Source organism: Morone saxatilis, unplaced genomic scaffold, assembly GCF_004916995.1.
Source record: "Morone saxatilis isolate NCDOM2014 unplaced genomic scaffold, NCSU_SB_2.0 Contig16, whole genome shotgun sequence".
NCBI classification, from domain to species: domain Eukaryota; kingdom Metazoa; phylum Chordata; class Actinopteri; family Moronidae; genus Morone; species Morone saxatilis.
The window spans coordinates 10,886,492-10,902,138 of record NW_023339718.1 but is presented as its reverse complement, the minus strand read 5'-3'; the positions used below and the strand labels follow the sequence as shown (position 1 = coordinate 10,902,138).

The window sequence follows — 15,647 nt, the reverse complement described above, 5'->3', positions numbered from 1 at the left end:
AGAGAGAGACAGAAAGATTTTTCCAAACAGCTAAATCAATGTTCTCTATGGCCATACCTATGTGAAGCCATTGTGGTCTGTGTATGACGATGTATATTACTGGTTTTTCACCAGATACTCAGCGCAGTAAACATCAGAAAAAAGACCAGAATGCATTTCAGTGTAATGCAATTGAACAGAAGACCTCATTTCAGGCATTAAAGCTAATAGCTAAAAGGTATTGGAAAATAAATGAAGACCCATACCGTGTGATACTACTGCACACAGACTTCATTTGAAGCTAAATTACCCATTTTAATGTGCCCCTCTAACCACAGAAATGTGTTAATATGATTTTATAACCCAGAGATGTCACCTTTTTACCTCGCTTGTGTGATTTGAGTGAGTATAATCCTTGAGTTAATAGAGATAATATCAAATTCGGGTCTCATTAAAAGATGGCTCCATCGCTTAACTGCCAAGCAGAATGACATCCAAAACAGGAATAAGAGGAAGCAAGAGGTTCTTTCCATTCATCAAAATCCACTGGTTTCTGTTCACATACAGTCTGTGAAAATTACATTTATTCAGTGCTTTAGGGTGGTAAATGCATTAAGATCAAGGGAGAGAGATCTGGCTTTGCACCCTGGTATTATGGCTTCTAGCGATAGGAAATATACCGACTAACAAATTACTTTCATTCTGTTTGAGCAGACACTTCACAGCCAGTTGTGTTTACAATGTGCCTGAGGGGATAAAGGTTTGAATGTCCAGTCAAATTGTAAATCCGTTTGTTGAATGAAAAGAAACTGACTTTTACCTACACTGTCTCACTTTCATCACCTGACGTTTGTTATTTTTTAACAACTCTTATCAGGACGGAATTATCACTCATCCCAGCGCAAAGCAAACATCAGTTTCACATTCAAAAAGCAAGGCCATTTAAAATTTAAGAGAGAGAAATCCCAGTGCTTTATACTGTTGACTTTGTTAGCATCAGAATCCATATTTTCACCGTGGCCATAAATTTGCGGTGCATATTTTAATTCAGGATTCCTACCACGTGCTGTAAAGACTTTATGAGAATATGTTGTGACCGATGCTGCTGAGGCAAAAAATATGACTACAGTCATAACTTAGAGTGAAATATCTACATTTCCTATTTCTGCTATATGTAGTCTTGACGTGAAAAAGGGTTTCTAGAAGATTAAGTACTTAACAAGGACATATTGGAAGGCATCTGCACGTCTATTTACCTTTTTTTTACAGCAGACATTTTGGCATGTCATAACAAGAAAAGAACAGGTGTAATGAATAAGATGAAAAACAACTCCATTATATTCTGGGTGCTGGATCAGAGGAATTGCTTATGGTGTGACGTTACCCTGACCTGGTTTTGCTCCCCATTTAATTCTAAGCAGAACAGGATGAGGCGTTTTTACCTCCGGTTGCAAATTAACTAGCGTCTTTAGCTTCCTGCCTCCGAACTTTGACTCGCAAACTTTTTAGCTTGTCCATTATCAAGCCAGTTGACCTCTCATTCGGGAATTATTGTTTGTTTATATTCTTGATTTATAACTACACAGAGAAATAACTCTGCAGCGGAGAAGGAGGAGTGAGTGCAAGGACAGTGACAGAAATTAAAGATGTGTGTTTGATAAGAAGCTGTATTATTTATGATGTTAAGTCCTGTTGTTCGCCCCCCTACCCAGGCTTTCTCAGTTTATGCCTATAACCCTGCCCATGTTATTTCCTGTCCTGCCTGCCTTTTGCTACACCACGCAAGTAAATTTTGCCTGGCAGAATGCGGCCTGAAAGCACCTTCACTCTTCCGTGGGGCACACCATCATTTGTTATTTGTTAGGCCTGTGCCTTTTCAAATCCTTCAGGGTTGAAGTCCTGCCGGCTCTTGCTCCTCTCGGATAGCTAATGAGCGCCTAATTGACGATCAACTCCATTTTTCCAGGTACATTTACTATCGTATTAGCCTCTGCACTGTTCAAATGAACCCACTTAGAATATGAACATGAAATTAACTTGACATAATCACCATGATATATTAAACAGTTAGACAATACGAGCATTTACCTATTGAATACAACATTAGGAGCCATTTTTAGTATTCACATAGTAATACTACTACTAGTTCAGTTTGTTTTACAGAAGTTTTGGCTCATTCAGCCATTGGTGTCAATAACTATAAATGGTTATGTATTAGTCATGAGATAAATAAGGATTTAGTTCATCAACCACTGCTTTCAGAGCTCTACTGCTTGGCATTAAGAAACCTAGCCTCACACAAAATGATTTGATTTAAACTTTGATTTGGTTTTATGTGTGTACGATGATGGTTACTGCTTTTATATGATGTCTTTGGGCCAAGTGAGCATTCAATATATATACTAAGAAAACATCTTCATTGGTAAAAAAAAAAAAAAAAAACCCAGCTGTCTGGTTGTGGTTATTATAAATTCTGTCTGGGAGAGGAAGTGAATCCTTATCTGTTGTATGATTAATACAAGTGTCACTTATGATATCTAGCCTTTACAAGGCAGCAATCAGACTGGAGGATATGAAAACAAGAGGCACCGTGCATTACAACACAACACCGTCTAGCAAGCAAGCTCCAAAGCAACTGTTGACATGCATAAGTAACAATCAAAGTGGATTGCAGTTGAACTATTGTGCTATATATGCCAATCAAACTACAAACGAAAGTGCATGTTCAAAGTTGTTCAACTTGTCTCAGTGATTACACAGAATTCCAGCTGACAAAAAAAGAATAACTTAAGACGTTCTCAAGAAATTCTCTCTTATCTCAGTCAGCCTGCCTCAATATTATCACAGCTGTCATTGAGAAACTCATAAGCAACCAAAACTGTATATGCCGGTAAAATAAATATCTTACAGAGTCCCGAAGGGGATTTCAAAACAACAATAACAACTGGAATGAGCTCACCAAACAGCTCAAGCAAACACGGCCCGGCTTCGCTTCACAGAGGTACCTCACAGTTTATCTCTGTGAATTCAACAAATTAGTCATTTGCCACCGCAAACAAAATCCTTATTTGCTTTATGATAATTATATTCTGTCTGGCTGTAATGACACAACAACAATACTGTTGATGTGATGTAGTCATTCTCTGTTTTGCCCTGCACAGGTGCCACGTCCCATAGGCCTCCTTAACACGTAAACACCAGTCAGCCATGTTGTATACGCATAAACAATGAGCAGATCATTCTATTCCATTTATTCGTACCTTCACTAGCTTCAGTTATGTATTTACTTTGAAGACGTTACTGTTAGCAGACTGTGGTATTGTTCAAAACACTCGCAAATGTTCACACGTCTTAATCCAGACCTTTCACAAGTGCCTTCGCTAACCAAAAAGTTTTATAAGGCTGAAAGAAAGAGGAGAAGTGATAGTGCATAATTTAATACACACTCCAAGGCTTCTGCTTTTTTTTTTTACATGATTTGGACCCCTGAAGGGCTCTTCATAGGCTCGAAGAAGGAAAAGAAGAGATTACTCCATGTTTGGTAAAGTGTGTGTCAAGAAGCAGATGCAGACTAGAGTAAAGTACATAGCAACGTGCTGTGTATATCCCTGCCCTTTTTAATCTCTTAGTAAAAGCCTATAGTCCCTGGTAAAATAAATGGGATTGGCTTAAACTAGCTTTCCTCCCACAGAACCTCCTTGTGTGTGTTGTAAGAAGAACAGCCCAATAACAATAGTAGCTACAGCCTTTCCCCAGAAACAAATGTGGATATAGCTACAGCATGCATCAACAAAGACGGGTGCAATGTTTGTTAGACAGCCAAAGCTAACAAACAGCATATAATGCTTAAATCCTACAGATGACTGAAGAAGTTTTCCAAAGTACTTTGAAACTCAGGGCTTTGCCTTAAATAGCTTCAAACGTAAGAAATCCGAGGCTTCACTGTGTTTTTCAATTTCATGTGTACACACAAACAGTATGACTTATTTAAATATTCTTATGCTTAACTTGAGCTGTTGAATATCTGTACTGAGTGACACCAGTGAAACATTAAGACCTGAGGTGTCACTTTGTTATGGCAAAGTCAATACAGCACTGCTGATCACAATGTGTGACTTGGACATCGCAAAATGAGTTTAAGATACGTTTCTGAGATGATACTAAATTATTAAATTGTGTCCTAGCTCTGAATGTAACCAGGCGCAATTATTTTCAAAATAAAACCTTCTAGCGAAATACGTGGAAATATTTCTAATTTATTTAAGTTGTGTGGAAATTAAAGGCACTATGGTCAGTTTATGCATGCTGGAACACTTTTGCTATTTTCATGGCCAGAGGCATCGGTACTGGATGAGACTATGAAGGATCTCTTATCATACAGTATATTATAAGGGAGTGTGTGTTAGCAGCTGGTTACAATTGTGGCCAATTACATCCGCTCTTTTCATCCCCCTTAAAAGCAGGGCTCTTCCTGTAAGGATGCAATTTGGTAATCCAGTGGTGAGTTTTCCTGAGGAAACCATTATTATTATTGTCCTGGATGTGCAGAGTGCTAAATTTGAGTACACAGCAACACAAAGAAGCTGATGGTGTCTCTTTTTAAGTTTGATTAAAGCTTGGGGACATAATAAATGCCTGTGTGTGATTTTACACACCTTACTTCATAGCACACACTGTTCAGTACCACATGTATAAACTCTTAAAAGCCATCATTCTAGTTATTTTAGGATTAAAAGTATTGTGACAGTAATGAACAATGTGGTGTGAACAATATTTGAGATTAATTAAATAACTAATGAAATCAGTCTAATTAAAACAGATTAATTTTCTGTACTGTACCTTTATTTCCTTTATTAAAGTTTAACTTTATTAAATCCCCATAACTGTGCAGTGTATCCGCTGGTGGTCCTTTTTGTCTATTTTTCATTAAATCTTTACTAAATGATTTTATACTCGTCTTTATAAAGTTTTTAATGTTGCTCTATTGTAATTATCTGCCTTATGTAAAGTACTTTCACTTTAGAAAATGTTCTATATAAATAAACTTACTTACTGTAAGGATGTACAGAAGAGGAAGTGGCACGTACTAAGTTTTTTTTCCCTTCTGCTTATTGCATGTGCCTGGATGTAATTATGCTTTACCTAAACATCTTAACTACAATGTAATCTGTTACACATACACAGACTACACTATAAGTTTCATACACACACTAACAGAGTCTGCTAGGTAATATGATGATAACTGAACACCTAAAATCTGTAAAATAAACCATAGTTAACTTCAAAGGCACACAAAAGAGTATTCATGATATAATCTAGGGACTTTACCTATAACTGATAAAATCACACACAGAGCTCCAGACCTACCAGACTCCCCATTTTGGATGAAGAAGAGTTGTTTCTGTGTTTAAGCAAACCGCATCCCTCCATGCCAGGGGCATCTCTGTGGTTTCCATGGATACGAGGCCCACCAGCCCCCTCAGACGAGGAGCGCAGACGCCTTTCCATCCGCATCACCTCGTGATAGGGGCTGACACTGCTACACAGAGATGCTGGAGGAAAGAAAGAGGTGAAGAGAGTCAGACAGACAGACAGACAGAGAGAAAGAAGGAATGAATTAACAGTGATTCCACAAGCAGAGGCATAATCATCAATTTATTACGTTTCAAATTGGTAGCAGTCAGCCCTGTTTTTTTTCATTAAACATAATGATAAAGCAACTCTTCTTTATTTAGCATTTTAAATGAAGTTAAATCTTCCTGTTATAAAGCTCTTCAACCATATTGCTTTTGGTCAAATTATATTTATGCCTGTTTTGTAATAATAAATATTGGTCTGAGTACCACCAAGCTTGCTGTATAATAGTACAACTACAGAATCAGTGAGATTTTTGGGGCAATATTTACAGACAATCTCACGTCCTGTCATTGAGCAACAGGTTATAAATATCTGTTAAAAACAGCGCTTCATGTCAACCACTTCCTCTCTTCCTCTCTCTCACACATACACTTGCACACACACAGCAGAGGCTAGTGACACTGTGCAATGCAAAAACAAATATATATAAATTCTGTTGTTGCGGAGTCCAACAGACAAGCTCACCCTGTTATCACTGTAGTCGGTCTGTAGTTCCCACTGCCTGGGAGCTAGTTATTCAGCAAGTGTAAATCAATATTCAGCTACTTTCCTGTCAGCATGTATTGCAACATACTGTGTGTGTGTGTGTGTGTGTGTGTGTGTGTGTGTGTGCGTGTGTTCACAATCCTACAATAGCGCATAAAGCTGGCAGATGATCCTACAATCATGCCCCCGTTAAAATGCACAACAGCGCACACCAGTCACAGTTACAGTTCCTTCCAGAGTTTCTAATACAATAGAAAGCTGAGATTTCAACTATAACTGGATATGTAAGTGCGAGCAACTTATATACTTTCTATAGCAGTATTTGTCCTGGATAAATCTCTGCATGCGTGAATCAAATTGGAATCATTATTTTGTTGAACAGTTTGACTATGATAGTGCTCAGCCGCAAGCACAGCATTAATATATAATATTCTCAATTACAGAGTTCGTTAGTCCTAGAGAAACCCTAAATTTGCACCCCTTATGAGATCAAATGTTCTATTTCTTTTCCTGAGAGGGTTTTTGCAGTGTCTGCTCAAAGTCTGCCATGAGGTAAATAATTGTTGGAAAACACAGTGATGGGCTTCAGACTAAGGGAGATTTTTTTTGCCAGAGAAGCCTTGGCTGAAAAAAAAAAAACCTGCTCTGCAATATGTTACAGCAGCTTAGGAAGAAGTGAGGAGAATAGTAACAAATCAGCTTTGGTCAAGGATTACATTTTCAGTATGACATACACTGTCAACCCACAACTGGCATTGATTTATTAGACTCAGTAGATCAACTGTCTGAGTTACTGCTACTAGAAGGAGTGACAGCTTCAAGAGTTCAGTTGCTGTCAAATGTCTCTTATAGTATTTGTAACGTTTGAAAACATTCTCAACTTTTATCAAAACTTTGAATTACCAATGAATTTGAAAGCTGAGAAAACATCTAGTAGGTTTCAATCACCAAGAGGAAACTGAGCTGAGTGAGACATGAGTGTAGTAATACCTTGATTCTGATTAGACCATTTTGCATCACCTCCACTTACCGGTTTCCAGGGGGAATTTCTTTGAGAGGCTTGGTAATGAACTCTCAAAGATTTTCATTTTCTATGTCGTTCACATTTGATCACTTGTTCGGTCATGCATAAAGAAGTAATAAACCCAACGCTGAAGGAGCATGAGCATGGCATCACTTCAACCACTAATAAATGTTTACAGTCAAACTCATATTGGTAGAAATTATTGTGAATGTTTTCTATGAATTGTGGTCATATTATATTCACAAATGAACCAGAAGTTAAACACTGTAAACAGTGGTTTTACCATCATATTGATGTCTTATATATTTATTATTTTATTTACTTTATAACATTAAATATAACCCTCAGGGCAAAAATCAACATATCGTCTGTCACAAAATGTTATGAATTATTATGCTAAATGAACAGCATATTTGTCATACCAGCAAGCTGTATATGCCCGCATACATCGTCACTGCATAGCAAGAAGTCAGTGCTGTTTTTGTTTGTTGGTTTTTCTGTTGCTGCCTTTGAAATAACAAACTGGTCAAAAATCTTTTGTAGCCCTCATTACAAAAGAATGTCAAACGAGTATGGAAGCCAAGTTTGTGTCTGTCTGTGTGTTATGATGAGGGATCAAACGGGGCCTCTAAATACCACTGTGCAGTAGTGTATGATATTTGTGTGTGCGCGTGTGCATGTAATAATCTGTGATTTACATGAGTTCATACCTGCATGTGGTTTTCTCAAGTGAGAGGACCTGGGTTCGTGGCGGCCACAGAAGCTTCCTCTTTCTTGAAAAGACAGCGTGTGTCTTGCCTTCCTTTCCGATTGCTCTGGGTTAGAGTGACAACCCTCACTGCGTACCACACATGCCTCGCTCTCACTTGTGGTCTCCGTCTGGTAACCTGCTTTCCTCTCCTCCACCAACTCCTTCCTCTGCTCTGCTGACTCCTCTTCCCTCGCTTCCCTTCTCTCCTCCTCCCTCTCCTTCCTCTCTTCCAGTGATTGTTCTTGAAGAGGTAGGCAGGGCACAGCTGTCTCAGGCTCTGAGAGGGAAATGGCGGTCTCATAGTCTGTGTTGTTGGCTGTGCTGGTGTCAGGGAGTAAAGGTTTTTCAGCACTGGATTGGGCTGGAGTAAAGAAAACCTAAGGAAAGGGTGATTTGTAAAAAATTAATTTAAAACAGCATTTTTAAAATGTTATATTCAAATACAAGAACAACTCAGAGCTCCAATGAGGCAAAAAGCAGTTTACAGAGAGGAGAGGCCACTTTAGCACTCATTTAGTAGGTGGATATTTGTGTCCTCAGGCGGCAGTGCACAGTTTTATATAACACAGTCATACAGTATTTACTCTTGGCCTAAGCACAGAGCTTTGTCTCTGCTACAGCTATCCTTTCTGGGGGCTCCCTCCTCAACCAGGAAATAAAACAGATTAAAATCTATGAAGGAGGAAAAGTTATCAGCACTAAGGTGAGAAATATGGAGGGGAGTTAGCAGACATGCGTAGGTTTTTCTTTTTCATGCTTTAGCTATTTCAATAAAAAAGGTCTTTTCATGCTCGGTGCTCAATTTTTATGCCACATTTCACAGATTCCACTCAGTGGTCATAAATATTCCTCCTTTGTTTTTCTTCTTGACATCAAGGGGCACCTGTGGTTGCACTGTCTGTTCCTGAAGCACTAATATCGCCATCTTTCTACAAATAAGTTCCTGTTTGTACAAGCAAAAAGATTTATTGTTCAGATAATATAGCATGTTTGATGTTGCATTATGGTCAAAAGAAGTAAAGAGCGTAAAACAAGCTACCTGGGAGGTAGAGACAGCTACACCGAAGTTCTCTGGAGCAGGTAGGGGGTCAGGTGGAGCTGTGTCAGTAGCCAGTCCAGGTACAGAGGCAGGTCCTGGGCCTAAACCAGATCCGGGGCTGGGAGCTGGCAGAGCATCCACCTCGGATACAGAATCCTCCGTGATGGGGATGAACTCTGAAGGGGTGACTGCTGTGGTTCGGTCCTCTGATATTATAGGGGATTGGAGTGAGCTCTCACCACCGGCACCAAGCAGCTCGCCTGGCAGTGAGCCTGGGGTGAGCCCTCCTGTCCCTGGAGTGACGGTGGTGGAGCTCGGAGGTTCCAGATTCACTTCTGGAGGCCTGTGGTGATCGGAGGTCTTGGAGAAGCGGTGGTGAGCCGAGAAAGATTTGGGCAGCAGCTGTTTCTTCTGCCGCGACGACCGCTTGTTGTTATTACTGCCACCGCTGTAGTCATCGAGGAACCCGGAGTCGTCGCCCTCATTGGCCCCCGAGCCGCTGATGCAGTTTATAAACACATTTCGATTGGCTGTGGAAGAGGACGAGGATGCTTTCTCGAAATCCTCGGTCTGAGAGCGTGTGATTTTCTTCTTGTGGCTGCCGAACCCAAACGAGTGGCGTGACTTGGGGCGTCCGCCGCCCTCGCTGAAACCTGTCGACAATGACGTTGTTATCGTCTGCTGGTTATTTCCATTTGTGTCGGTGGCCTGTGTCAGCGGAGGTGTGAGGTTCAGGTTTATAGGCTGGACACGTGGCTCACTATTCCGTTTAGCTGTGAAACTGAGAGAGGGAGTGCGGAAAAGGCTCCGGCGTTTCCCGGTGCTGCCGGAGCTGGAGTTAGTGCTGGAGGGCGAAGAGCTGTGGACGCCGTTCCCCACCCCGCCTGAAGACGGAGAGGAGGGGAGAGACTCCTGCCTCTTACTGCTGCTGCGGCGGAAGATGGGCAGGCGGGAAACAAGCGTGGAACGGCGTGATCCTGATTCACCCATCTAGACGCTGAGGCAGAGGGGAACAAACAAAAAACAGTTCATGTTTATAACATGCATCAGCATAGATTCACCTTCAGTCATAAGATTACATTCTTACTGTCATATTGATTATTATTGAGCGCCTTAATAATTGTGACATTCACAACTCTGAACATGCAATGTCTTCTCTAGTGCGGCAGGTAAGAAATCACAAATAACAAAGCGACTGTTCATATTTATTAACCTTCTAAGCAAATACTGGACCCACACACAACCACATGGAGGAGCACACAGTATTTTCAAAACAAGGAGCCTGAGTGTACAGACAAAGTGAAGTGAGAAATCTCACATTAAGGAATCATATTTCCCACGCTGAATGAGTCAAAACAAGTTATTGCTGCATCTTTAGCTTGCAGATGCCTCTGTTGCAGCGTGTTATACGTGTTAGATTTCTGCTCCTAAGGCATCAGTAATACATGTGTAAACCAAAACAGCGTTGTTTACCCCGTTGCTGTTAGACCTGTGAAGTTTCTAGAAAAAATATTTCAAAATACAACTGCCTTTAAAAATATCCAGTCTGAAAATACCCAGCATAGTAAAGATGCCTAACTGAGCCACAGAGCACAACATTATCTGTCCCAAAACACCATATGTAGTGTGGGAAACAGCACATCCAAAGATCACATGTTCTAGCTCCAGTTCAGGTATGAGACCTGTAGGAGTGACTTCTCTTTAACATGCCCCATACGACAATCAACATTTATCTGACAGCTGAATCACGAAAAAACAATATAAAGCGCTGAATCTGATACAGACCTATTTTATTTGATTTTACTTATGCATTGCTTAATTCATTTACTGAAAGCACATCACGCAAAAGACGACAAAAAAGCAAAAGTGGGAGCCCCATTTAAAGATTATTATCTCAGACAGAAAATCCACGATAGAGGAGAATCTTGGACAAAAAAAGAGTCTCTAATAAAAATGAACTATCAGGCCTGTAGCTTTAGGAGCTTGGACTGTATACCTTCTCAACGGCACTGTCTGTCTTTGAGGGTAAAAACTGAGGGGCTACAACACTGTGCCCCATTTAATCTTCCTTTACAAAATGCTTTCTACAGTTTTTTTTTCAATTAGCAAACCTCTTAGTAAACACATTGCAAGCAGGACTATTGTCTCACTGCTTGTAAGAACTATCCAAAGTTCCATGTGTGGAGTTGCAGATTAAACGGAGGCGTTCATTTCGGTAAATACTCACGCTTTCATTGTTTTCTGCTATTAATTAGCCAAACAGTGATTATGAGGTCCTCGTAATGTTGAAGAAGCTGCCTCCGTGAGAGCTACTGAAGTGTTTTGTTTTCGATCTCTGTGTAATAAGCTTACATTAACACCCTTTACTGGCTTACGAGTGTGTCACCTCCTTGAAAGTAAATTTGATCAAGTTCTAAATACACAGTGAGTGATGCAGTTCCTAGTTTAATACCATGTTAGCTCACTGCAATATATTAAAAGGGCGCATTAATAGCTGATAACATTTACAATAAGGACACAGCAATCAATTAACTGGTATGCACACACACATAACAACATGCTGCTATGCTTTGCTCGGTCCTCCCTGGATTACTTCAAGCTGTCCGCGCGAGTCAAAACACATGATGCAGGTTGGCAACCTTTTCAACGCGTAAGAGATTCCTTTTTTTGGGATGAGCCGGCAGTTCAGTGTGTGGTTTCTTCTCATCACCACCACACGGCCATTCGACCAGGTCATGGCACTCTGACCTGGCTCATTAATACAAGATAAGACATCCAAGTCATTAGAGAGAGATTAAAGAACACCTGTGTTATTTACCTTACCAATCAGGGGTAATAAGAAGACTCGCTATGAGGCCTTGTGGGTAGTAAAACATACTTTAACTGACCAACTGCTAATGGACATGCGTACGACTGCATTTGGCATTATGGTACTGTTACATAAAGGCTATAACACATCAGTAGCACAAACTGCAGGCTACCTCGCACGAAGTCTGCACACAAAGTGGTAAAAGAGAAGCAGTGCTGCACTGAAGCGGGTTCTTACTTCCTCACTGCTCTGTCGCAGATTACCTGTATTAGAGAAGCGAAACTCCACCTGAGCTCTGTTCCTCTTCCCTTTGCTCCATACTGCAGTTAATCAAAGTGCTGCTTTGTTGAATAACAAAGTACAGCGCAAACACAATTTGATTCGCTGTGTGTTTCCCTGACTTCCAATTAAATGTGGACATGACTGAAATAAATTCAGCTCATTCACAGTGGACTAGAGTGATTCTTTTTCTAAATATTTCAGGATTTCACTTTTACTTTCAAGTAACTGCCCCATATTAATGGGTCAATAACACAACGACAGTCAGTACAAAACCGGTGTAAAGGCTCTGCAGTTGCATCAAAAAAACACCCTAACAGGTTTCGGTGTGATATAAACTTAAAAAGAGTTATTTGTATGATTATTAAGGTTTTGTTAACAGCCATTAAGATACAACAAATTACTGCCACAGTTCTCAAAGCGCATATGTGTAAGTGTAATGTGTAAGGGCGTGGGAACACTTCTCTTTTGTTCATAGATAGCTAATGCCAGCTAGTATGAAGTCATTCTCGTCACCGCGTTTATGTTCAGTTCAGTGCTTCACACTGACAAAGCCACGTACGATGTAATGCACATACACTACACTACATATGTTGTTAATGCACCGTTCTGAGTTCAGGGGAGTCGCCATGCCCAAAAAGGATTACAACATATCTGTATGCAAAATGAGCAGCTTAGCTTGAAGTCTTTTACTCCTTCACGACTGTGTAGTTTGCATTGCCTTATCAACACACCCTTCAGCCCGAGCCTGTATCGCTTATATAATATATCAGGAGGCTAATGCGCGGGTCCCATCTCAGTGACATTTACACCGACGCGATTATCTCTCAGCGTGAATAAAAGGTGTGTATGGGGCGTGAAGAACTGGGTGTTTCCTATAAAACAGGTTCTCAATGGGATCTTTTTTTCACAACAATAATCATATTACATGCAAACCGTAATCTTATTCTACTAAATGTAATGGAAGATTACACATTAGGCAGTGTGCTGCTGTGTTTAGTACTGGCTGAATGCAATATATGCTTCACACAAGCTTTCAGTTTCCTGTCGACTGATATGGCATCTTAAGATCCGTTTAAACAAATGTAACACCGTGGCTCAACCAAAGACTCTGGAAGGTTTAGTACTAGTTTTAGCCTGGAGCGATTCGCTTTGAGAAGTTGTGTATTTTCTCAGAAGGAGTGAGCTGGCTTCGATAATGAGGCGGGTGAAAGACGAACCAAAATATCACCATTTTTCACCCAAATACCTCTACCTTCACACACGTCGATACAATACAGTATACAGGATATATACAGTATGTGTATATGATGAGCAAAGTTAATTTAACTCAGGTACAAACAACATTAAGCTATGAAGACCAGGAAAAAACTAATCTAAGCTACATACAAGTCACTATATTACAAGAGGCAGACTCCCGGATGATACCTTATCTATCATTTAATCGATGTTACATCAACTTATCACCAACACTGTCACTTAAAACAGGCATAACCAAACTGCTAAACCATGTCTATGCAAGCCAGGACATGTGGTCAAAACAACGAGCTATCTTGAGAAAGAAGGCGCCTTTTCAACCAGGGACTCAAGTGACAAATGTAATCTCTCACCTTTGGCCCCAACAGAAACTTTGCTACCTAACGGACGGCAAACATCTTGTTTAGGGCCACTAGACAATTAACAAACTGCAGATTAAAAACCTCTGCTAATTCACACCGCACATCCCATTATATGGACGTGGTTTTTTTTTTTCCATCCGGATGCCGTATGCGTAAAAACTGAAAGCAATAGTGGCCGAGAGTTCAAGGAGAAAACACATGCAAATAGGCAAAGCACAAGCAAAACACAAGCGAGGACGTTGACAAAAACATACGTCATGTTTAGAAAACACATGCTGCAAATGAAGAAGACAGCCGAACTGAGAGAAACATTCACCAGCTCGACAACATATGTACGGCAAAGACACAGACAACACAGACAACTGGAAGACAGAAGCACATACAGAAATGCTGAAACTGATTAACAAAAAAAAAACTACAGATTAAACCATACGGGATACAACTGGAGAGCAGTAATAGTAAATGCATTTTAAAAAAGAATCTAATAACAGATAAAAACAATATTTTAGTTCATATGAACACACAGAAGCAGTGTCTCCGATATGTTATGTGGTGAACACATTATTGTCAGGTAGATTTAACATTATTAGGAATAAGCTATGATTTCACAAAGAGGTTAATACATAATCATTGATAAACTGATCACAGAATATCACACTAAAAAGGTGTCAACATGCTTGAATAAAGACTTCATCTGCAAACACAGTGCTGAACATGCACATGCTCAAAGGAAGTGAATGGGAGCTGGGTGCATTTGGCTGAATAGAGGGTACGGGCCAGGGTCTTTTTGTTAGACATCTTCAGTCCAACCCTGATGACAGCACAGTGGTAAACAGCACAGTGGTCTTCATCAGAGAAGTGCCCCTTTAAGGTTTTGCTGAAGACACAGCTGTTACATTCACAGTGGTTACTGATACAGTGGCACCTCGTTAATGATCACGGCCTGGAGGTTTACTCCACGTTTCATGACTGCATGAACATGACAACAACGAATGGGCCTCGGCGTGTTGTGAACTGTGTGCTTACAGAGCCACTGTACCAACACTTACCGCTCAACAGGCCCTGGTTTGCTGGCATTTATTCTGACCACGAAGTAGCTAGCTATAGCCGGTTATCACATTAGATGGGATGCGGAGATGCCAAAACGCGTGTAACCCGGCGGCAGCCCCAGCGGGACACCGAACAACTGTCAAACCAGAAACGTCAACAACGCGGTGACGTCTGTCGACCTTAAATCCAGACTAGCTAGCCGCGTCAAATCACTGACACTCCACTGTTACTGGTGAAGCTAATGGTCCCTGCGACGTTGTGTCCATAAAAAGCGGCGTATCGCTTTCCCTCAAGCTACAAAGGTCACCGGTGTGCAGAGGAAACACTGTAGCATGCACAGTCCGGTGGTTGAGCCGGGGGGAGGTGTGGTGTGGTGGTGGTGGGGGGGGTACGTTACCTTCAGCGGATTCCCAGTGTCTCTACCGAGGCCGCTCGGTGCGGGAAGCAGCAGAATATGTCTTCTCTCTGCGCTCATGCGAGTTGTTGTAACCTACATGAGGAGGGCTGTACAGTGGGGCTGTACAGTGGGGCTGAGGCGGTACTGAGGTTAGCACCTTGTGTTGCACTGACGCCAGTATTACACCTCCGTGACGTGGAGCGCCTTTTCCTCCTTCCTCTCTTCCGCGTTGCGACGACGACGGGCAGCGAGCGTGCACAACGTGACGTGCCTCCTCCTCTTCCTCCTCCTCTTCCTCCTCCTCCAATAGCATCCTTCAGCAGGTGGATGGCTGGATTCAATGGCGAGTATCATCAATAAACCCACCCCGAGGTGTGTCATTAATAACTCACTTAATGTTAGGATTTGAACTGGAGACATATGTTGACCAAATTTGGTTTTTCAATTTGGATTTGTTCCCCTTTTTTGTGTGGTGATATGTGCAGGCTATGATTTATATTAGATATGATACACTTTATTGATCTGAGGCATGGACATTGATGTCTAAATAATGTCTAATAAAATAAATATACAAAAT

General features: G+C 40.9%; 1 protein-coding gene across 1 annotated transcript in view; it reads right to left on the bottom strand.

The window, feature by feature from the left end:
• ccser1 (coiled-coil serine-rich protein 1) overlaps positions 1–15,437 on the bottom strand; it is a 108,291-nt gene extending 92,854 nt beyond the window's left edge. Inside the window, exons 1-4 of the mRNA XM_035658228.1 lie at positions 15,071–15,437; positions 8,917–9,913; positions 7,837–8,254; positions 5,347–5,531 (exon numbers count right to left, since the gene is read on the bottom strand). Of these exons, the coding sequence (XP_035514121.1) occupies positions 5,347–5,531; positions 7,837–8,254; positions 8,917–9,906 (1,593 nt within the window). The 5' untranslated portion in view covers positions 9,907–9,913; positions 15,071–15,437. The remainder of the gene's footprint in view (positions 1–5,346; positions 5,532–7,836; positions 8,255–8,916; positions 9,914–15,070) is intronic.
• Between the last annotated feature and the right edge of the window lie 210 nt (positions 15,438–15,647).